This window comes from Lonchura striata, chromosome Z (assembly GCF_050655825.1).
Source record: "Lonchura striata isolate lonStrDom1 chromosome Z, ASM5065582v1, whole genome shotgun sequence".
Taxonomy (NCBI): domain Eukaryota; kingdom Metazoa; phylum Chordata; class Aves; order Passeriformes; family Estrildidae; genus Lonchura; species Lonchura striata.
This window is the reverse complement of record NC_140740.1, coordinates 3,329,618-3,353,697: the sequence shown is the minus strand read 5'-3', so window position 1 is coordinate 3,353,697 and position 24,080 is coordinate 3,329,618. Positions and strand designations below refer to the sequence as shown.

The 24,080-nt window shown below is 40.1% G+C and overlaps 1 protein-coding gene across 2 annotated transcripts in view; it reads left to right on the top strand.

Annotated features, from left to right (window-relative positions):
- The first annotated feature begins 232 nt into the window (after window positions 1-232).
- SLC12A2 (solute carrier family 12 member 2) overlaps window positions 233-24,080 on the top strand; it is a 51,886-nt gene continuing 28,038 nt past the window's right edge. The window contains exons 1-7 of one of the 2 annotated variants that reach the window (XM_021551879.4): window positions 233-1,101; window positions 16,517-16,636; window positions 17,651-17,726; window positions 18,246-18,341; window positions 19,946-20,085; window positions 20,862-20,972; window positions 23,830-23,938. In XM_021551879.4, the coding sequence (XP_021407554.1) occupies window positions 610-1,101; window positions 16,517-16,636; window positions 17,651-17,726; window positions 18,246-18,341; window positions 19,946-20,085; window positions 20,862-20,972; window positions 23,830-23,938 (1,144 nt within the window). In that variant the 5' untranslated portion in view covers window positions 233-609. The remainder of the gene's footprint in view (window positions 1,102-16,516; window positions 16,637-17,650; window positions 17,727-18,245; window positions 18,342-19,945; window positions 20,086-20,861; window positions 20,973-23,829; window positions 23,939-24,080) is intronic. The other variant, XM_021551880.4, reaches the window with a different exon arrangement.

Here is a 24,080-nt window from a genome sequence, read left to right as displayed (position 1 = left end):
TCCGGGGCTGTGTGAGGGGCTCCGGGGTGTGTATGGGCGCTCCGGGGCTGTGCGCGAAGCTCCGGGGGTGCCCCAGGGACCCCGAGGGCTCCCGGGGGCTGCCGAGGGGTCCCGGCTCCGCGAGGCACCGCGCGGCCCCGAGCGCCCCGCCGCTCCTCTCGCGAGACGTGGCGGCGGCCGGCGGGGCCGTGCCGGGCGGGATCGCGGCGCGCCCCCCGCCCCTCCCAGCGCCGCCGCGGGGCGGATGCGGCGGGGCCGCCATAGTGCGGGCGGGAGGAGCCGCCGCCGCCCGGCCGGGGACGCGCTCCCGCCGCCCCCTCCGCCGCAGCCGGGAGCGGGCGGAGCCTGCGCGGCGCCGCCGGTTTTTTCCCCGCCGCATCCCTGCCGCCGCGCCAGCCGAGCAAGCGGCCGCGCTCCCGCCTGGGCTGAGCGGGGTCGGGCGGAGGGACCGGAGGCAGCAGCGGCGCCGTCACCTGGCGCTGCGGCGGGGGCGGGGCGCGGCGCTGTGTCTGCGGCAGCCCCGGGGCGCCGCTCGGCCGCTTAAAGCAGCGGAGCCGCCGGCTGGGAGGGGCGTTCGGAGCAGCGGCGGCCGCGGAGCGAGGGGAAGGCATGGAGGGCAAGGAGCTGGCGGCGGGGTCCACGGGGGATGAGGGCTCCAGGGATGCGCTGGGCAAGCCGCTGGGTCCCACGCCGAGCCAGAGCCGCTTCCAGGTGGACCTGGTGGCCGAGGGGCCCCGCAAGTCGTGCGGGGACATCGGCGCGGCGGGCAAGGGAGGCGAGGAAGCCAAGGGCAGGTTTCGGGTGAACTTCGTGGACCCGTCGGCCGGCGGCGAGAGCCCCGGCGAGCCCGGGGGAGGCAGCTCGGAGGGCGGCAACGTGCAGAACGGCGGCGACACGGTGATGAGCGAGGGCAGCCTGCACTCGGGCGGGCACCACCACTACTACTATGACACCCATACCAACACCTACTACCTGCGCACCTTCGGCCACAACACCATGGACGCCGTGCCCCGCATCGACCACTACCGGCACACGGCCGCCGACCTGGGCGAGAAGCTGCTCCGGCCCAGCCTGGCCGAGCTGCACGATGAGCTGGACAAGGTGAGAGCGGCTCCCGGGCTCCCCCGGCGCCGGGGGTGCGGCAGCTCCTCGGAGCGCGTCGGCAGAAAAGCTTAAAAAAAAAAAAAAACAAACCCAAAACACGAAAGCTCGCCGAGCCTCGAGCAGGCGCATATAGCGCGGGTGCATAGCTTGCGTCTCAGTTCTGTTACATATTTATTTTTTTTTGTCTTTTCCTGACGCAGTGGAATCCATCCCCCCACGAACACGTGCTTTTGGGAGATGGTCCCCCAGTGCCAGAGGTATTTTCCGTAGGGTTGTTTTCCCTGTCACCGAGCTGGGATTCTCTTACAGGTTTTCCACGTCCAAATCGCCTCCAACAGATAGCGTATTGATTCGGGGGCTCGCCATGGGAATTAGTGTGGGGAGGCGAGTGAACACATTTGGTAGAGACGCTAAAAAAATGAAGTAAATAAATAAGGATGCGCTTGCTTTGGTAGCGGCCGGAGGTTTGTCTCTGCGGCTCCGAGGTGGAGCCTGCTGGATCCGATGGGATCTGGATCGGATGCTGCTGGATCTGCACAGGCACAGATCCTGAGCCAGCCTTCCCAGGGCTGCTCCTGTGCCGCGGTCAAGGCTTGAAAAATTTCGGAGCTGTGCGTCTCAGGCTTTTTCTATTTTGGACTAGGAGTCCGTGTGTTATTTGAGACGAGTTGACAGTGAGAGCCTTCTTTGCATTGCAGGCTGGCTTGGCTAGAAGACCAGCTGTAACTGAACGTAGAATTAATTTCCCGGGCTTATTTTTTTTTTCTTTAACTATCGTCACTAAACTAACTCCAGATAAAGATTAAACTCCTGCAATGCTGTTTTCTCACTGTTTGAAAATTGGTGTATGGCTGTGCTCAGGAGCCAGTGTTTTTAAGTGAGGTCTTTCTGCTGGGTTTAGGGAAATAAATGCATGGGCCACATTCCAAGGAAGTGAATATTTTGTTTCCAGAACTTTTTTTTTTTTTATCACACTTTTCACTGCTTATAGGTGGAGTTCCTTGAGGAAATGTGTATTCTTTCCAGATTTACCTGTTTCACACCATTATTAGGCTTCTCAGTGCATCAGCACTGATGTGTGGGGTTTGGGGTTTTTTGGGGGGAATGGTGGTGATTCTTTAAGTGTGTTTTTGACACTGACTGTGGAACTGTTCCAGTAGAAAGAGCTGGTTGGTGCATTACAAAGATACTTGTTTGTGACATCTGAGATTAGATGACAGATTTTAATTACTAACCATAACTCCAAATTACTCCTGCCTTCCAGGTCCCTTTTTGATGGACCTAAATGATGATCTGTGGTCTGGTTCTAAGATAGCAGTAATTGCCAATTGAGATTTCATACTATGTGTTTGGACTTGGGTAAACTATAAATAAAACACATATATGTGTGCTCGTAGTACATTGGTCTTCTCTCCTGCTGCTCCCCCAGATTTCTGATTCCTGGTCCATGATAGGATGACCAGGTGTGTTGGATACTCAGCTTTGTAAGCAGAATGTTTCTCGGATTTCTAAGCTTGGCAGATAGATTTTTCAGTGTGTTAATGTTGCAGCACTGTGGAAAGCTCTTTGATACCATTAAAATATTTCAGTGCAGAATATAGCATATTCTGGACCTACAGCTTCTAAAATTGCAATTTCTTTATTAAGAAGAAATTAATGGCAAGGAATTTTCTTTGTAGTCTGTGGCACAGAGGAGTGGTAGACAACCTAATTACAGGATCATTATCAAAACAGTTTCATAGCGAGTATTAATTAATACAAGTTATTAATTTCTTAAGTGTCATTAATTCATTCTGCAGTGTGGATAGATGTACATGTGAAGATACTTCTTTTTTTAAAGCCATGTCCTCTCTGTTTGGGCCTCTCTTCCCATCAAGTGAATATTGGGGTGGAATATGGAATTTTAGTTGTATTTGGTATTAAGTATTAATTTTTAAAGAAGGTCACAGTGTCAACTTCAGAATTTTAAGCTGAAGTTCAATGGAGTAACTCAAGTGTTCTATCGCAAGATGTTTACTGTCCAAAGCCATTATGGTGTTAGCAGCTACTTAGGCTTATAAGAAGAAGGGAAGCCATTATTTTTGCTTCCAACTTAGCAAAATACTTTCCAGATAAAGCTGTGAACACAAAAGCTTTTAATAAGGGTGTGTTCTGCATGCTAATAGCATCAGATACCTACGTTCCTGGCAATCTCATGGGAGTATGAAATTCATCCCATCTCTTGATTATGTGTATTGTTTGTGAATACAGAGCCCTGATAACTTTTAAATCAGGAGTGTGCTGTACTTTTATTTGGAAGATGTTCTCAGAGCTGATGTGCTTTTTTTTACTGTTTCCAGGGGTCTTACTGTCTCCATTCTCAGAGTGAATTAAGTTCCTGCTGAGTAGCAGGTCTCTATTGTTGAATAATTCTGTGCATTTGGGAAAAGTAACTTGAAGAATTATTCCTTGCTCTTTAGCTGTGGAGTTTGTACCAATTTGTCAGGTACAGCATGTCTGAGCAAGGCAGCTGGTACATCCTAGTACCCTTTACATAAAGTTTGCACAGCCTATTGTTGTGCCTCTGCTCTTGACCCAATGCATCAAAAGTGGCAGATACTTTGTGTAAAGAATGATCCAAAGCTGTTTACCCGCGGTATGGTTCACTGCTTTGAATGCAGCTATTTCATCCAGCAGTTAGAGTTAGTGCTCTTCCGTTTGCTTTTAATAGGTGAGGCAATGTTGGAGCATTGTCGATGCCAGCGCCAATTATAGAACAGATTTTTTTCTTTTCCTTTAGCTTTGTTTAGAAGCTTCATCTGTCTAACGCTTCTACTGATTCTGTTCTCACAGAAAAGCAGTGTTGGAAGAAGAGTGACTATTTTGGGGAAAAGACACACACATGTACTGGAGGGATCCCATTTCACAAGGCTTTGTCCTGCATACCTGCTGGGATAGGTGTTGGTGTGGTCATTCCAGCAGTGCCTTTTCTTGTAGGAAAAGGAATTGTTCTTGAAACTGGCTGTGGAAACACAGCTGAATGATGCTGCAGTACTCTAAGGTAGATGAATTGCATAACACTGGTCTTGGTTGATCAAACTAAACTCCAGGTGAGGGGTCTTGTCTTAGTATGTCATTGGCTGCAGATAACTAAGGTGATCAATCTGTTCCTTACCCAGCTGGTATGTATTGATTTCTGTCTGCTTTTGAGAGATGAGAGAGAGAATTTGGTGGTGTTGTTGCAAAGAGAATATGTTGGAGGAGCTCTGGTCTCCAGAGATGCTGAGGTGAGAAGATGTTTATTAGAAAAGTGGGAGGGAAGTCAGCATACCATGGCATGCAGGTTTTTGTTGCAGTGGTGTCCCTTGCCCTCTTGAGGGGGATCTGTCTTCAGACCATGAGAAGATTGAAAGTGTTATTTTCTTTTTTTCCCGTCTTACAGCTTTTCGTGGGTCAGCTACATCTATACATAAAGATACAGCCTGTAGAATTCCTGCACACGCCACTGTGCTCCTCAGTTTATCAATACCATGTCATAATATCAGGCAATATTGTTCTGACAAATGTATACTGTTGGGGTATTCAGACCTGCACACAGTAACACACTGAAATAATTTAGGATTTTTCTGGAGAGCATTGAATGAATTGGGGAGGTTATGGGTTTTTTTCCTTAATACTAGATCGCGCTGTATTTGAGTGGTTCTGATTTGATCTTTGTGCAGTCCCTCGCAGCTGTGGTGAGTGGATGTGGTGTGAACCAAGCCCTCTGCTGGCAGCTCTGCTCTGATATTTGTTAAATACTCACCGGGAGCACTGACAGGGTAAGGTACTGATCTCGGAGGAATATAAGCTGCCTTGCAACACCTCCACTCCACCCCCATCCAGATCGAATTATAAATCAAAACAAAAAGAAAACCCAAGGTATTTAAAAACAAAAGTGTGATTTGCTTTCTGCCACACGAAAATCTGTGCACCTGTCATTTCAATTTGGAGACAGGTGTAAGAAAAAAGTCAATTACTGATAGCTCTGATACAAATTAAGGGTTTTTTTTTTGTTTGTTTTTACGCAAGTTTGATGACTGTAATTGTTCTCAGTTGTCTTTTGGGCTTTGTTAAGTATTTTCTCAAACATTGCAGTTTTTCCTCTGACCTGATGACTTCAAATGTTTAACATAAGCACAGTGAAGAAGTCTGTATATGGCACTGCTTTCTAAAGAAAACTTAATTCTGTCTTGAGAATGTTGAACAGCCACTGCATCTCTAATATTTGGTTGTATTTTCTTTCAATTCGTGGTTTATGTTTGCTTAGCCTGTAGTGAAAGCAGAACTCAGGTAAAGATGCATAAAAGGGTAAAAGGTAATTGTAGGATATCAAGTGTAGCTGACCCTGTTATGTAAGCTCTGTCTTCCTTCCCTCTCACAGAAGATTGAGACCCTTTTGCATATGGTTTTTACTGCACCACCTTGCTGAATCTTGTCTACAGTCTGGAGGTCTGTTTCCTTCTTCAGTTCTTGTTATTTTGAATTTAAATTACATTTCCTTCTTGCTGTCCTTCATATATGTGAGCAGAATTTGAATCTTCTCTCTGAAGTTCACGGTACTAAAATTAAACAAGAGGAGCTCTCTGTCTTGTCTTGGTGCTGTTGTATGTCCCAGAAGCCTATAATTGGTAACTGTTCTTTCATCAGTTTTAAACAGCAGTGACCTTAATGCACCTGTACTCGGTGAGGCTTTATTACATCATTCAAAGGAATGTTTTTGTGCTTTTTCAGCCTGTGTTGAGAATCCTCACTTTACTTACTCTGATACTTCACTTAAGCACAACTATTTTTATCAAGGAAAAAAAGAGTGTACTGCTCTCTTTGAAGCAGTAAGTGATATTAGTGTTCCAGGGGTTGTATTTTATAAAGACTTTGTATAATTTGTATTTTTGTGTTGCTTGACGCTTGTATCTCTTGAATCTTTGATTAGTCCAGAATGGAATGCTAACAAACATAACCTACATTCTGCAAACTGCTAATACTGTTCTTGCTACTTTTTATTTTCCCGTGTCCCAGGGAAGCTGGAAATGAGTGAGCCTTCAGCAGCTTGTGTAGCTCACAGCGCAAGTGTGGACTGCTGCTGAAAGGAGTCAACTTTTTGCTGTCACAGATCTTAGCTGGATCTGATACAGATCTGATCTGGTTTGCAGAAAGCAACACCCCCCTCAACTGCAAAATCTTGCACTGCATGTGGTGATCCAGTTCCCTGGTCCAGTACTTAAGGGTTCTCCACAGTCTTTTCACTCCACACAGGCATCAATAAAAACGCTGGAGTATGCACTCCTAATATAAACATATTCATTTACTTAAAAGTTTTATATATATGTGCTACTGTACAAATAATGCGTATAGTGCAAAGTAAAACTTCAGGAGTGATCTAAAGATGAAATTCACACTTCTTTTTTTTTCTTTTTATTAAGATTACAGAAAAAAGTGTCACACTCTCAGTGGACTGTTTCAGAAATGGTTAAAGAAGGAAGGTACTGCAGAATTAAATCTTCAGATTAACTTTTTTCCCTTTTGGTACTGTACTTGATTAGACTCAATTGATTTTCATTCTTGAAGCACATTCTTGGAGGGGAGGAGCTTGGCAAGATCAGTATCTTGGAGTAATTTAAACCAATGTACTACATCTTCTGTTGAATTCTTCAGATTTTTTTCCTAAGGCCTCATACAATACTCATTCATGAACAACCACAAACCCATTTTCCCCACTTCTTGGTATAGGTAATAGCAGTCACACTATGATCATTGATTGCTATTAAGAAGTTTTTTAATTAGTTGGCTTCAAATTATTTGCCTTTCAGAGTGTTGGGAGCTATCCAGTTTTTGCAGTTCAAGTGCATGAACAGTCTTTATTTCTGCACTTCACCCTACTGACTATACTGACAAACTTACTGACATTTCATTTGTGTACAAAAAATAACCTTGGATATATTATGTGTAAACTCAACTGATTTAAGGATAAGGTGATAAAAAGAGTAAAAAAATTCTAAAAAATTAAGTTAAAGCTCTATTTTAATAAGAGGGGTTATCTCTTGCATCTTCATGTTGTTTGTTAACTTCCCTTCTTTGAATCTACTGCTCCTACTTCAGATGATTCAGTTGTTTGGGTTTTTTTAAATTCAAAGAAAATAGCTCTCTCTGTTTCAGCTGTGAAGGAACTGTGATGCTAGTCAGTTTGGTCTGTCAGTCTACATGGCAGAGACTCCTCAGAGTATTCTGAGTAATGCTGCTTTTGAACTGTAAGCAGTTTGGCAACTTTGGCTGAAATGTGGTGCTGTGCCAATCCAAGTGAGTGCTTTTCTGTGTGAACATACCAGCCCTGCTCACTGCTGGCCCTGCTCAGTGCTGGCTGTGCTGTAGCTGCATGCACCATTTCAGAAGATGACATTAAAAATTCAGTTGGTACTTAAATGATTCTTTTAGGATTACTTCAATGGGCTTTTTTGTCTGTTGTAAGCCAACAGGTAAAATGTAATTTTCCAGGAACTTACTACATTGGAGCTAGACTTCTAATAGAAATGGGATGTTTTATTAGGGTTTTAGTGTTGTTGCATAGGAGCGTTTGCTCCTGTCTCCTGCTTCTTGAATAGAAAGTGCACCATGTTTTGCAGAAGTAGGTGAAAACAAAAAGCTGTTAAAAAGCAAGAATGCCTCAAATTAACCTTCATTTTGGGGTGAAGAATAGATTACTTGTGTGCTGGTTTTGGCTGAGGTAGAATTTATTTCCTTCCCAGTATCTGGTGTGTGGTTCTGTTTTGGATCTGTGCTGGACACAGGGTTGGTAATTCAGAAATAATTTTGTTTCTGCTGGGCATGACTTGCACAGAGCCAAGGCCTTTCCTGCTCTTCTGCGGCCACACTGGTGAGGAGGCTGGGGATGCATGTGAGGGTGGGAGGAGACACAGCCAGGACAGATGACCCACATTGACCCAAGGGATGTTCCAGGTGATGTGACATCATTCTCAGTATAAAAATTGGAGAGAAGGAGCGGGAGAGGACTTTGGGAGTGATGCTGTTTGTCTTCCCAAATCACCATGATGTGATGAGACCCTACTCTCCTGGAGGGGCCTGACCAGCCCTGCCCAGCTCTAGGGAAGCAGGGCATTAATTCATTGTTTTGCTTTGCTTGTTTATTTGGCTTTCCTGGTGAGCTGTCTTCACCCCATCCTGTCAATTTTTACCTTTCAGTTCTCTCCCCAGTCCCACTGGTGGAGCAACGAGTGAGTGGCTGCTGGGATTGAACTGTGGTGACTTGGAAATCTGAGGTGTCCACAACAGCTTCTTGTCAAGACTGAAATGGATTCTCATTTGTACTGAATAGCAGAACATTGTATATTCTTGGACTACACTTGAGTATGCTAAACTTCTCTGCAGGAGGGTTCCTAATTGGATTTCTTTCAGCTCTTATGCAATCACGTGCTGCATCTGCTTCATTCTGGAGTGTATCAGGTTATGTGTTTCAGATACTCATGTGAAACCTATGTGTTCAGAAACCTGTGGTTTCTCCTTCCAGGACAGTGGATAGCCAAAGGACTATTACATTCACTGCACAGTAAGGAATAATTCTGTAGATGATTCAGAGTGCAGTGGTGGTTCTGGGAAGGGTCATACACATCAGTGCAGAAATGAAGGTGCATTCCTGCATGCATTTCTTTGCCTTATACTGAAGGGATTGGTTGCTCCTACCCTTGTGCAGGAAGCCATGCCTCCTGCAGCTTTCTTTTAACCATAACTGGAGAGACTGGAAAAGGAAGTTTGGGCATTTTTTGGGGGGAAGTTTGATTTTTTTTTTGGGGTTTTGTTATGTTTTCTTTTTGCAGTGGCAAACCGTGTTGACTATTCCTTGGCTGGAAGAGTTTATTTTAGGTACAGAATTTCTGGGAGTGCAGACCATAAGCATTGTGAGTCTTCCCTACTGCAAATTTACTGACCAAAAGCCTTTTTTCTTTTGTTTCTAATTCTCATGATCAGCTTGCCCGGTATTTTCATACCATCCTGTGCTTAGGAGGGATGTATGAATCCAGATGTAAAGATGTGGGGAAGTTTTCTTTATTTTGGAAAGTCCTCTCATTCTTTAATTAGTGTTTCTGCTGCGGTGGGGGAAAGCAAATATTCATATTTCAGATGGGATACTGGTCTTGCATACCTGTAGGTGTCAGCAAAACTTTGCTGCTTTATCACATGTCAGAATTGCTTCAGAGGGATGTAGCCTTCATGCAATAAGCTTAGAGATTTGTCAAGAAAACTGTGTTCATGTAAGACATTATAGTGCTAAGCTTCATAAACAAATCTACTGTTTATCCTTTGTAAATATATAGTGCCTTGAAAGAAAGGATTTATAACTAAGCTGAAATCAATTGCCTGAGATTAAGTCTTTCTAACTTGCTAACTTAGTACATCATACTACTTGTAAGAGTTTGGGGAGTGAGTGGATGATAATCTCTTTAAAAGAATTAACGTAAAAATGGCTTTTTAAATCATTGTATATACAACATATATATGCACACACATAAAAAACCCCACACTTTAATGTTTCTCTATTAAAAGTGTGCCCAACATAAATACAAGCTGATGGCAGAGACACATAGCTAATCCTTCAGTTGACATGTTAATTGCAACTATAAATTTCTTCTGTTTAAAATTGCTCTGCTGCAATCACAGTACAATGCCCTTTAATTTCAGCTTAAGATAACATTAATGTTCAGTGTTTGATGCAATCTCTTAAAATCTCTGGAAGTGGATGCCAAAGGCATTTGCTACTATATTTTAAATGTATAATTGTGGAGAAGGTAGTATAGTCAAAGCACTTAAGTTTTGGTCTCTTGGCTGCAAACCTACAAAGGATTTCCTTGATTGAGGTGAGTAACCAATGATTGTAGCTGTTCATGTCTGATTCCCAAGGAATCCCAAGTTTTAAGAACTGACTGTGTTTTATCTGGGCAATTTATCTCCTGCTGTTCTAGGTAACTTCTAGATGCCATTTAATGGCTTGATGGGCTTTTTTAAAGTTATGACTATAAAGACTCTGGAGTGGGAATTACTGCAAATTTTCTAATAGAACTTATAATTCATTCCTGTTTTATAACCAAGTAGTAAAGTACCTAATATGACTGCTGAAATTTCTGAACTGCTGTCAACAGCAATGACTAGTCATTGTTCCCTGACAGCATTCATTTTTTTGAGTTAGTTCCTTAAAGAAAATGCTAAGAAGGTGTTAAGCAGTCTGAAGTGTCTTGAACATGTTTTTGTGCCAGTAATTTTTTTTTCTGTGCGCTGCCTGACTAGGTTTTTTTCCCCCTGGGAGCAGTGCTGATCAGTCAAGCTTTCCATATAACTCCTGAAAAACCTGAGTATCTGAATCTGTTTTGTTAGCTTGGTAAACTGTTTTTAACTGATAAATAATCAGAAATCTGTCAATTGCTGCAGGTATTCTGTGGAAGATAGTAGCAATTTCTAAGTGAGGGGTAATGTTGTCTTGAGTACCAAAGATTTAGACTGTTACATCTGTTTTAGAATTTACTCTTTCATTCCTCTTTCGTCAGTATGAGGGCAGTTGTGCATGCTTGTTCTTAGTTTCCATACACGTCACCATCCTTATTCCAGCAGAGCAGGACTAGTTTACAAAATACTGACCAGTCAAATTGTTTTTTTAAGAGAATGTTACATAGAATAAGATATTTTAAAAGTCATTACCTGTGGTATTTCCTCCCTTTGGAATTGCTTGTTTCCCTTATAGGAGAAAAAACCACTTGAAAACTGTCAGACTTGGCAGAGGTGTTTTCCAAGTTTAGTGTTAAAAACTCATGGGGATTTGTAGTTCATGAGTAAAATTTGAAGTATGCCAGCCTCTCTTGAGAAGTGATTTCCTGAAAAAATGGTTCTAAATAGTGGTAGGTGTCACCAGCTTGAGTCAAAGACTGGTGAAAAGTTCCATTTCCTCCTGTGTATTTTTAAGTATTGAAATAGTCTGGAATCTCAAGCAACCAAGCTCAAGGCTATTCTTGATAAAGGACTTGCCATAAGACTGTCTGATGTCCCTGGACAGCAATATGCTTAAAGCCATTCAGTGGAGATTTAGGTGTTTTGGAAAGGAAGCTCAGTCCTCTTGATCTCTTTCACAACTATGTGGATGAAAGCATTAAAAGATAAAAGCAGCTTATCAAACTGATCCATAGACAAAAGCTAGGAATTTTATGACTACAATCATCAACATGGTGCAAAAGTAGTGTTTAAAGAACAGATACATTTGTCTGAAGAACACCATATCAACATTTAATACCTAGCTTATTATTTGTTCTTTATCAGACAGCATCACACTTGTACTAGTACAGACTGTTTTCAAAAGTTCTGTTATATTAGAGGTAAACACCATAGCACCAGGGTTATTCTGTGCAGTTGCTCTATGCATGAAATATATCTACCACTTGTAAAATCTTTTATTCAGCTCCTTGGAAGTGTCACAGGTGGTGGGAGCTAGGGTCTAAAATTTCATTTGCTCTTTCAAGAAAAATGTCTTTGATAGTGTTTAAAAATCCTTTAAAGTGTTACCATGATTTAAGGCAAAATGTCTAGTAATTCTTATGTAACTTTATAGCTTTCTTTATTCTGCCATTTTTACTGTATCTAAGTGCTGGTTATCTTTTAATTGGAAAAGAAAAAAAACCAAAATAAATGTTTATAAGCTCTTTTTTCATGTATGTTTTGAACTGTGTTAATTCTGAAAAGAACAGGTTTTGCAGCCATAGTCTTAATAGTGTGCAGGTCTGGAGTTGGGATATTTGGTGGTATAATCTCTCCAAATTATTCTTCCTCTGTTGAGACAGATGGCATGCTGCATCTGGATCAATACATTTTATGGCTTCTTCCCTTCCACAAAATAAGTAACATTTTAAAATGGCAATGCCTGCACATTTGGGAGATAGAAAAAAGAAGTTGTGGTTGCACGGGCTAGTGAACAGGTTGGCAGTAGAGCTGTGAGCCACAGTGAGGGACTGAAGAAGATGTGTGGGAGAGCATAGAATTGTTCTATCAGTACACTTTTGGCAAAGATGGTTCTCTGGGTAGCTTCCTTTATTTTTTTTCTCTTCTCAGTAAGCTCGCAAGGGCTGTGCTCAGTATCAGAATAAAGAATGTATCAGGATATAGTATCAGCATTTAGAATTCGGGTACAAAGCAGTTTTAAGTGTAAGCAGCTTGATTAGAGGTAGTGAAAGGCCATTTTTATATTATTTTTGCAGAAGCTGCAGCTTGAAAAGATTAGGTTCTTGATTTTTAGCATTATGATAGTGTAAACTGTAAACTATTGAAATCAGCTTCAGTACTGTATCCTGCCAAGATGAGAAGAAGCTGCTGTTGTGAAGTCTTTCTAGGGAGTTTGTGTGAGAAGAACCTCATATTACATGGCATGTGCTAAACCCCTAACTGGCCAAACTTGAGGAATGGGAAAAGCATTTAAACGCTGTAGTCTGAGGTGCTTTTCTGGCCTCCTGTTTTTGCACAGGATTAATAGCAATTAGAGAGATTAGCTAAAGAAGTCAGTGACAACTTGGAACACACCAAATCAGGCAGTACACATCTGCCTGGAGATCCAGGAAATAGTCTTAGATACAAACTTGCTGGTGGGCCTGCCTTTTACTTGCGGCTTCCAAGTTGTGATTCTTGAAAAGAAAGAAGACTTCATGTGTGTTTATTCTGGTGTTACCTCATACTGTGCAACATAGCCTAAGTATGTTGCCATTAAGATGGGATTTAGATAAGTTCACCGCAAAAAAAATCATGCTGCGTGACATACACCACTATTAAGAATTCTTAAATAAAGCAATTTTTACTGAACTTTTTGAGGCACCAGTGTATTACAGGCTGTGTGTGAAAAATCTCAGATATCTTCTTCCAAAATATCAAGTATTTTCTCGTTACTAATCTGTGTCTAATAGATGTGGAGGCTATTCACAGTTGTCACAAGTAACTTATTGTTATGATCCAGCACTGGAGATGAAATAGTAGATTATCTGTGTAGGAGCAGAAATTAACTGTTTCTTGTCTGAAGTCCTCTCAGTGTATGATAGAATTGTCAGCATGTAAACATAACGTTGTTTTTCCTTTAACAGCGCAATGACTATTTTTGGACTGATTATTTTGTTTTAAGAATTGTGTTAATAAGACTGTTTCTGATCTGAAGTGCTGAACCCCCTTTTCTTTCCCCTTTTGTACACCCCCTCCAAATTCACAGTGTGTTACTGTCTTTTGCTGTTTATGAAGATCTTATCGTACATGTATTGGCTGTTCTAAAATAGTGCTAGGGCAGTTTTTTCCATTCAGTGTCTGACTTGAGTAGAAGCATTGTTTCCTCATGAACACGAGCATGAAAAATACTACGCCTGCTTGATTACAGTTGAGACCACAGTGGTGCTTTCTTAATATCGCCTTAGAGGGCTGAACTTGGAGCCTTCTGGAGTGAAATTCTTTTGTGCCCACACTCCGTAATATCTGTTCTCAGTGGTGCTTTATTGGGCACCCACCAGCACTGATAACCAGGAATAACCTTTCAGTTATTACATTTTGCTTGTGCCTCAAAATATTTTCCTAAGAAATATTGCATGGTGTGGAGAGATGAGACACATAGAACAAAACTTTCTTGTGTTCACAGTGTGCAGTATCTGGGAGCTGATCTGGTAACTGATAACTCAGAAAACCAGTTGTGACCAATTACCTCTTCCCCAGAACATAGCAGGCTGAGCTATGGGCTTGTTTGAGCAGTACAGTAAACTGTGTAGCTGCCACATGGTGGTTGAGGTTTTGGGGTGACCTTTGGGAGGGTCACATTGGTGACTTGTGCAGGTTTTATCAGTACTTGGCATACCATGCTCACATGATGAAGTATGTGATCCTTTTTTAGACTAGATACAAAGATATTTATCCACCTTCTTACCGAACCTGAACTTGCAGCAAACAAACTCCAAGCTTCTTCAAAAAAAAAAAAAAAAAAAAAAAAGGCATTAACCACTTTATTCACATTTCCCTATTTTCAGACATGAAGATAAAGATGCCTCTCAGCATTCCTTGATCCTTCCTGACCTGTCTTCTCAGAGACTGAGAAATTTTGTTATTTCTTATTACAGACATGATGCATGTTGTTGTAATAGCAGAAGATGTTATCTAATGTGAGCAAGTTTTTTTGGCCAAAGCTTAAAAATTGCTTAGATAATTTGAATGTAACTCCTTTTATGTAATGGTTTAAAATAAGAGTTTGTTCCAAGTGTAATTGGATGGTTTTCTGTGAGGAATAAGAATGGGTTTTATATGAACAAGTAATAAGTGGTTTTACTGTCTCATGCTTGATTGGAGGCTTTGGCATAGTTGTGAACATGTTTATAATCTACCCCTTGTTTTAATGCATCTTTTTTCTCTTTGTTTCCTTCCCACTTCTGAAAGAAGTCATAAAGGAATACATTAATGCTTTGAAGGAGTTTTACATTTTATTCTGCACTTCTAAGCTATTGGAGCAGGGTAGGTGGTTGGCTCATCCTCTTCTGGCATAAGCCTCAGGCTTGAGTAGGAGATGTTTTCTTAGTTCTGGTTCAGGCAGGTCAGCATTTCTGAAATGTAGCAGCATTGTAATTCTCTTTTTGGTCCTCACTGTTCTTCTTACTGCTCTAAATGATCACGTGCCACTACTTGATGTGGCTTGGGTGCCTGAATACAAATAGTCAGCAATCAATAGGTTCATCTAGTCAAAGGCTATGCAAATCTCCCAAGAATTACACCCATTAGTTCTATCCAGGAAAGCTGCAGTTGATTCAGCATGCTGGATAACTCCTGGTTAGATTTCTGTTTGTCCTCTGTTTAGTGTATATAATACATACACACACATGCATGAAGGAATACATCTATAACTCGTAAGATGTCTTTTTTTTTTTTTTAATTGTTTTCCCTTCTGGAGACAATATAATACACTCTCTAAGAGAGTAAACTATTAAAGGTAATGATCTGGAAACTGGTCATGATTCTGCCTAACAGTGGAAGGCTTGTGCCTTACAGGATCACCAGATGTGTTGCAGGTGTATGTGTTTCTATGAGAATTTCATAAATCCACATCAGTGAGAGAAGCACTTGGATGAATCTGTACTACTGACCTTTGGATAAGTTTGACATAATCTTTTTTTAAAAATCTGGTTTGTATGTTTACTGCTAATCATAAGAGCATATGGATGACACCCTTCACAACTGACAGGGTTAGAAATACTTCCTCTGGACCCTGTGTTGAGGCTATATCTGGTACTGATGTATCAAGAGTAGAAAAAGTTTGGTAAAATACCTCACCCTAATCTTTATTAGTCTTTCCCTGCTTGCACTTAAAAGCCTTATTTGTGTCCATTCTATTTTGTGTCTTGCTTAGCAAAGCTGGGTTTTGCCCTTTACCTCATTGGGATCGAACCTCTAATTGTTTAAATATTTTCTAAGCCCTGGGATGCAGGCTGCTTCACAGTATGCTACTTGAACTGGTTTGTTGATTATTGTTCAGGGTCTTTCTAGTGTGTCCATTCTTAATACTTGTTGCCTTGCATAAACTAACATACTTAGCTTAGAATGCTTCTTGCTTTCTTACAGCAAGTGTAGGAAATGTTTGAGTTTAAATCTTCTGCTGTTTGTCTGGCTTGGCAAAACAAAATTGCCTTTTAAGCAAGCATATATGTGGGTATACACATGTATTTTCAATTTATGTTTAAAGTTGAGATTTTCTGCGTTTTTGAAGTTCAGAGTTAAATTGTAAATAAAAGACGTAAGTTAGCCTTTGTCCATGGGGCTGATGATCTGTGATCCTTCCCATTTAAATGGAGTGTTTGGGAAGAGACTTCTCTTCCCTCCTTTTCCCTGAAATGCCAATCTCTCAAACTTATTTCTGGCAGCATCACCTTACAAAGAGTAGTAGAATAGTTTACAGTGAAATGAATAATTTATTTCCTGAAAAATTGATCAAATGACAGCTAAGTCTGAACTACAGGAAATAACTACAGCAGAGACCAGCAACTTGTGGTAGAGCAGTCTGTGCTTTCACATTAAGGAGTAAAATTTATTGTGCATTTGAAATCTTCAGCTCTTTTTCTATAGACCAGGTATTTGACTTTTTTAGGGATCTGGAACTAATTCTTGAATATACTTACCACACTGGCTGTTAATGGTTTGCTCTTGTAAGTTGTTTTACTTTCCTTTAAATCCAAGGTGTGCGTCATGCAAGGGACATAAACGACCAGCTCAAAACTTCTGCCATATCATTCTTTTTATGTTTACACAAGATGGGTTTTTTTTTTTACAAGATGAGTTTCATATGCCCTCCCTGCTCTGTCAGTGACACAAAATACAAACTTTGTTTTGTTTTTTTTCACAGGAGCCCTTTGAGGATGGCTATGCAAATGGTGAGGAAGGCACACCAGCTGGGGATGCAGCTGCTGCTTACACACCTGACAGCAAAGGGGTGGTCAAGTTTGGCTGGATAAAAGGTGTGCTGGTAAGTTTGCTTCTTCAGGTTCTTACTGAAGAAGAGCTGATCTATTCTTAAAAATCTTTCCAATCACCTTCTTTGTTGGCATTGTGACAGTGTAGTATAAAGATTATATGTATGAGAGTTGTGATAAATCCCATAATTTTAGGAAGAGTTGCTCCTATTTCAACTGAATTTTAAGGCAATAAATACTTCATGGCTTAAAGTTCTTAAGGGTTTATGGTTTCTTAGCACAGGTTTAAGAGTTTTTACATTTTATGACTTTGAAGAAGGAAAAAGATGCAGTAGAAAAACACAAGCTGTACTTCTGTGGTTTGGAGAGGTTATCTCCTTTTCTGAAGGATTGATATAATACTCTTTAGGGAAGAGAGAAACCCAAGATCTGTTTTTAGTCTCCTGTCTAAATTCTGTACAATGCAAACTCTATTTTTATTGAGATCTAAGACTTGTAAATACAAGAATGCACACCTCTCCATCTTGTTATTGTGCAGATGTGTTTTAAGGTACTGAAGTTACAGAAATAGAGAGTTGAAGCAGGATTTTTGTTCTTTTAAGAAGAATAAGTTATTTAGTAGGGTGTTGCTTTAGTGCATGGTTTGTTGTGTTTTTTTTTTTTTTTTTTGAGAGAGAGAGAGGTTTGTGGGACAGGCAGACTGGGGTTTTAGACCTCACAATCATCACAGACATCAATAAGTCATGTGTTCTGTACTGTGAATTTTGGATCATAAAGGTTAGCGTCTAAATTATTATTGTTTGCTTACGGCATACTGCAAGTGTCAGATACTGAACTACTCTTAACTCTGTGTTTAAAGTAGTAACTTTTAAATCATCTTTAAGTCCCTTTTTTTAAACTGAACTTAAGCTTGTATGATAGCATCATATTATTGTGAAATAATTTGAAAAGTGGTGAGGAAATAACAGCAAGATAATTTCAAGAACATTAAAAACTGAAAGAAAGACTTAGTGAAAATGCCTGCAGAACGACAAACTAATCTATGTTAAATTTCTGTTCTATCCTAGGTACGATGTATGTTAAATATTTGGGGTGTAATGCTCTTCATCAGACTATCATGGATTGTAGGACAAGCTGGGATAGGTATGGGTACTAATGCTGTAATTTTATTTCAGTGACTTTTAAATGTCATCCACAAGAGATGTTGATCCTGAGTTTTACTTCAAACAGGAATAGAAAATTACCTTAATATTGCCAGTTTTTATGGTAATTTACCTTACCAAAAAATTCAACCAGTTACTTAGACTTTTCCATTTAGGTACAAAGCAGGTATTTTAAAATTGACATTTGTACGTCTTCAGTGAGCTGTAGAGATGAACTTTTGGTCTCTAGTTATTAAACCCTGCATATAGACTGTGTAGTATATAAGCAAATATTTCCAAAGTGTTGGATTGATCTCTAGAATATAGCTTTACCTGCTGATTAAAGAGAATCTTTGCCCAGTTTTATTTGCATCCTGATAGGGGAAAGAGGAAGCCTTTTGCTTAAAAGTAAATTTGTGTTGTATTTGCAAGACTTGAGTATTTAAATAAAGTTAAGCTGAAGGTTTGTACTCTTTAATACTGCAGGGCTTTCAGTGTTTTTCATCTTTTTTCCCAAAAGGTCTGTCTGTCTTGGTTATTGGAATGGCCACTGTTGTGACAACTATTACAGGACTGTCTACTTCTGCAATAGCCACAAATGGGTTTGTAAGAGGAGGTAATGCTATTTTCTTGAAGTGTTTAAGCTTTCCTCACTCTGGAGTGCACACTTTAATGCTGCTGAGGAGCAAAGCTTTCCTTGTGTTCTGTGTGTGATTACCAGTCACTTAATTAACAAAAAGTCAATAGTTAGCCTACTAATTAGATTTTAACTAGTACCTTGTTTTTATGCTGTAAAAGGAACTTTATTGGTGTAAATTTTTGTAATACAAACATTTTTAATGATACATACTCAGCAATCTTTAGGGTCTTAGTATTCTCCTGAGCTACACTGGTTCATTAAGAGTGTGCTTGCATGTGTTCATGTCCTGAAATAAACCTTCACACAAGTAACTCTCCAAAGTTAACTCCAGCCTTCTCGAGACTGATGGTTTTCATTCTCTTCCATGATTCATGTGGTGTTGTCAGCTATTTTTGGAAATGGTTGGTGCCACTGATATGATCAAACTGCTTCATGACATTACAAGACTGCTACTAGGAAAAAAAGAGTGGTGAAATTAAAGTAGGAGCTAATGAAACTATCTTCATTAAACTTAAGAGTGAAGAGAAAAGCCTCACTATCACAAAGTAAACAGACCCAAAGGGAAAAGTCAGCTATGTGTTATTATATCAAGCTTAGTTTCTAAATGCCCTTCTATTTTTAATTCTATGATGTATAGCAGGTTTTCCCATTTATATAGGAGCTTTTAAGTCACTCTTGAAAAATAGTACTTCATAGAAAATTTGAACTGCTGAATTGGAAGAACTGTAGAATTTCATGAGAACACTTGTTCCTATGAAAATGTTATGTAACATTAAAAAAAAAATCTTACTGTAATATAGGAAATACATAGTATGGCCAAGCTGGGTACATATATAGGATTTCCACAAAAAGCCTAATGGAGTGAAATTAAGCATTTGCTGTTGCAGATTTTTAACATGCACTCAAGTTACTTGAGACTGGAGCTTTGGAGAATTTTGTTGCTTCTAGAAACCTGAGCCTTAAGTCTGAGGAATAAGCCTTTGCTACATTTTCAAAATCTTACCTTGCTATAATACTCCAGATAGTCAGATTTTCATTTTTCATGTGGGATTTGTTGTTTTTTGTCCAGCTCAAAAGTATAGAGGACGGGCTTTTGAAAGTCCCATTGGAGAGCAGAATATTTTTTTAACAAAAGGGCTTTTAGGAACAGGTCTTGGAAGTTTGTAACTTCAGTGGGTTTATTTCAGTCTGCTTTGCCAGTTCCTTGATCTTGACTGCACAAGTGCTTTGAGCAGTTTGAAGTAAAAAGCCCAGTTATATTGCAGCTTATATTCTACAGTTTTCAGTTTTTAAACCATAGAATGGTTGCATACCTGAAGTGCAATAATTCAACATAGTGCATGAGTATTTGGCCAAAAAATTATGGCCAAATGGTTATTTCCAACTGGTCTCTTTTCATAAGAACTTGAATACATTCCTGAAACTTCAGCATGTCTGTCCCTAAAATACTGAGTTAAGGGTTATTTTCTAATATATCAAGGAATAAAGAGTGAGTAGATTCTGACTTGTGTAAATGTTAAAGTGCTGGCGATTGTCATGTAGAGGACTTCTTTGTCATTTGTATTTTCTTTTCCTTTCAGGAGGAGCGTATTACTTAATTTCCAGAAGTTTGGGGCCAGAGTTTGGTGGTGCCATAGGTCTGATTTTTGCATTTGCCAATGCTGTGGCAGTGGCAATGTATGTTGTTGGTTTTGCAGAGACAGTTGTTGAGCTACTCAAGGTACGTGGATGGCAGTGCTAATATTGATTATATTTTATATATAAAGTTTTATACTTCATATAGAAAGTTTGAGTATATAAAGTATGTACTTTTTTGGTAAAGTTATGAACATACTTGGGTTTTGATTTATCTAATCATAAAATAGTGTGGTTTGGAAGAGGCATTTCAAGGTCACCTACTCCATCCCCCATCCAGGTAGAATCACAGAAGGGTTTGGGTTGAAAGGAACCCTAAAGACCACCCAGTGCCACCCCTGCCATGGGCAGGGACACCTTTCACTATCCAAGGGTGCTCCAAGCCCTATCCAGCCTGGTTTTGGACACTTCCAGGGATCCAGGGGCAGCCACAGCTGCTCTGGGCACCCTGTGCCAGGGCCTGCCCACCCTCACTGTAAAATATTTCTTTCTTACATCTAGCCTAAATTTGCCATCTTTTAGTTTAAAACCATTTTTCCTTGTTCTGTCACCACAAGCCCTCTCCAAAAGTTTGTTCCTTCTTGTAAGCCCCCTTCAAATATTAAGTGATGGCAGTAGGGTCTCCCTGGAGCTCCCTTTTCTCCAGGCTGAACAGCTCTTATCATTTCCATTTGAGAGATTCATTGATCTAAAAACAAGGCAAAACCCAAATTACTTATGTCCTTAAAGGGAATTTACAATCAGTAAATTTGTGGTGTGCAGATAAGCCACTAATAAATTAAAGTGAATAAATTGCTGTTCTTTAGGGAAGGTATCTACCTGATGAAGTATATGACTGTATTTTTTTGTTTGTTTTATTAGGAAAATGGAACGTTGATGATTGATGAAATGAATGATATCAGAATCATAGGGGCTGTCACAGTGGTTATACTGCTGGGCATTTCCATTGCAGGAATGGAGTGGGAAGCAAAAGTAAGGAACTCTGTTTTTATTCTCTGCTTCATAATTTTGATTCAATTTTTGTACCTTAGCTGCCTGATTTATTTTTAGTATATTCAGTATTGCATGATGGTGCATTAGAAGTCAGTTGCTTTTTATGCAGTAGCTCTTGGTCTGGCACTAGCATGTGCAGCTCTGAACAGCATTTCAGATCTTAAAAGCCTTCACTGGAAGCTTCAGCATCTATGAGAACCTAAATTCCAGCATAATCCACTCTTACTGACATTGTCAATTAGATTAATGGTATTTCCTTCTTTTGGGCAATTACAGCACAAGAGAAGGTAAGAACTTCAGCATGGGAATTTTCCCTTACTATGAACTTCAGGCAAATTCAGAGGATGAAAAACACATGGCTGGCTTTCGTTCTCTTTCATTCTCTTCTGGTTTGATTTCCACCTGGAAACAGCCAAACAGTGGGATGCATTCACTAGACCCAGCATGGAGAAGGGTTTTGAGCCTTGGTGGAGATTAATGTGTAGGAGAGAAAACCTCCTTCCCTCAGCTTGTGGTTGTACAGTCTTGGGTCAGCTCTGACTGAGGAGATCTTAACAGAGAAGCTTTTCTATCTTGCTTGACATTATGAGGCAGTGTTGCTTGCTATCTTTTCCTTCACCTTGTAGGCTTTTTCTGAATATCTGTCCTTAATATGCTCAAAACATAAAATTGAGAAGAGCCTCTCACTGGGGTTTCCTTCCCAACTTGTATTTCTATCACAATAGCTCCTATTTTCTTTGCTGAGAGGCAGCTGAAGGAACCTCTTCATGAAGTGTTGTAAGTTTCTTGTGCTCCTACATCAAGACGATGATGCTATTTGTAATCAAAATGAGAGAGGGTTTTTTTATCATTGTTGCTTCCAAGAAATAGTGATCCTGGAAGTGAGTGAAGATTGAGTGCATTGCTTGGATCTTCTGGGGACAGAAGGAGCTTACAGAAATTGACTTTGGCACAAGCTTCTAAATTGAACTTCTGTAAAAACTGTTTACCTTTCTGTAGTAGCCTTTCACTGTCTGTAACTTGAATTTGTGATGCTCTCTATATACACCCAACTGCAAACAATGGTGACCTCCTTATTCTGAACTGTTTGGAAAGAATTATTTATTTTTAATCCTCTGGCTACTGCCACTTGAAGTCATAAATATCTTCATTTTGCTGTGTATCATGGGCAGTTATATAACAATAGTTTGCATGAAAATACACTTCCTTAATGTTTCTACATCAAACCTGAATCATGGTATTACTGCAGTGCCATCCTTATTTTAGGGGTAGCTTTCAAAAGTCCTGTCCACAATGTAAAAGTCAAGACTTGGTTTCTCTGTCATGGAAGGAGGCAAGTGGGAGCAATGATAGGCAACTGAACCTGTCAAACAAGCATTTCATTTGGGCTAACATAGAACTTAGCATGGCAAAACACCTGTGTCTCCATCTTGATCTGTGGTGTTCTCCTATGCCTTATCCATGTCTTGGAGAATGCCTTGGAAAATGAAGCAGGAGAATCCATAATAATGCCTTTGAACCAAATCTAAAAGTGAAGAGAGACTGGGATTGATTCCAGGGAAGTGTGCTGGCTTTTTTAGAGTTTGTAGTGTTTACTGCTCAGCTCCTTGTGTTGAAGTCTTAGAAGCCCATTCTTCCAGACTTTGGAATTCAAGTGTGATAGTCAGCAAACGTCCCTAGCTTTAGGAAGAAGCCTAGGCTAGTTACTGAAAAAATCCACTTGTGGCAATTGCTCTGTGATAACTTCATGTTTTTGTTTCTGTCTTACTGAAGACTTCTGTAAGCACCCAGCTGTATCCTCACCCCTTTCACCTATTCTTGAGGCTTTAATAAGATTTAAATACAGGGCACAACCCATTTTCTTCAAGTGGGCTTTTCAGTCTTCTCCAGGCAACTTTGCTCTGTTTATCACTCTTCCACCCTGTTTTCCTGAGAGGCTGTGTGAACTGAAAACTTTTGTTTTGTAGGCATGAACAATGCCGCAGTGATATTGTGTATTAATTCCTGATTCTAGGCCTTAAAAAGGAATAGCTTCCCCCAAGCTACTGTCATTCCTTTCTAAGAATCAAATAACCCAAAAGATAGCAGCAGTGTGATTGCTTATTTAAATGGAAAACCTGAACCATACTAAAAATGCCTAGATGTATCTTTGTTCACACTTTGGAGGTGTTGGATGGTTTAAAGTATTTCTTGTTCAACTTGTAGGGCTCATAATAGTTCTGCTGAGAAGTGACTAAAAATCTAGGTTCTAATAAAAGAAGTCTTAAAGTAGGAATTAAGACATAATGGTTGTAGTTCGCAATTCAGTTTCCTAAGTAAGGGTTGAGAACATGAGAATGTAGCAAGATAAACTATTTCCTTGCATAAAATAGGAAGCAAAAGTTGGTTTACTCTGAATGTAATAAAATTATTAGAAACCACATACTAAAGTAGAAGACAAAGGATGACCATGGCTAATAATGCAATAGTAACATTTGTGTTGCATTTGGCTATATTAATGTAAATGTCTTTAATCTCCTCAAATACATTTCTTGTGGAAGGCTTATATATAGAGAAATTAGTAATTTTAAGCATTTTGTCTTTAGAAGTAGAATTTTGATACATTTATTAATAATAAACCTTTTTGATTAGGTGTAAAACTTGCAAATTATTCCTATTTCTTAATTAGAAATCCTTGTACAAGTTCTCTTCAGCTTTCCTCATTTTTTTGCAGAGAACATGCTGAGGAGGTGAGGCTGAATTTGGAATCAAGTAAATATTTACATTTTATAGCAGAGCACTTGATTCTGTGAAAAGAGCAAGTTCTTCTCTCTGACAGCAGTCATTGTGTTTTCAGGCACAGATAGTCCTGCTGGTGATCCTCATACTTGCTATTGGAGACTTTGTCATAGGAACATTTATTCCTCTGGAGAGCAAGAAGCCCAAAGGTTTCTTTGGTTATAACGGTATGTTGGAACAGTTTACAGTATGGTGAACAATACCTTTTTTTTGCAAAACAAGCTGCTAAAATTAAATGAAACATGTAATGTATCTTATAGTCCTGTTTAACCATGGAGACTTTGTTCCTGAGTTCTTCTAACTTCTGCA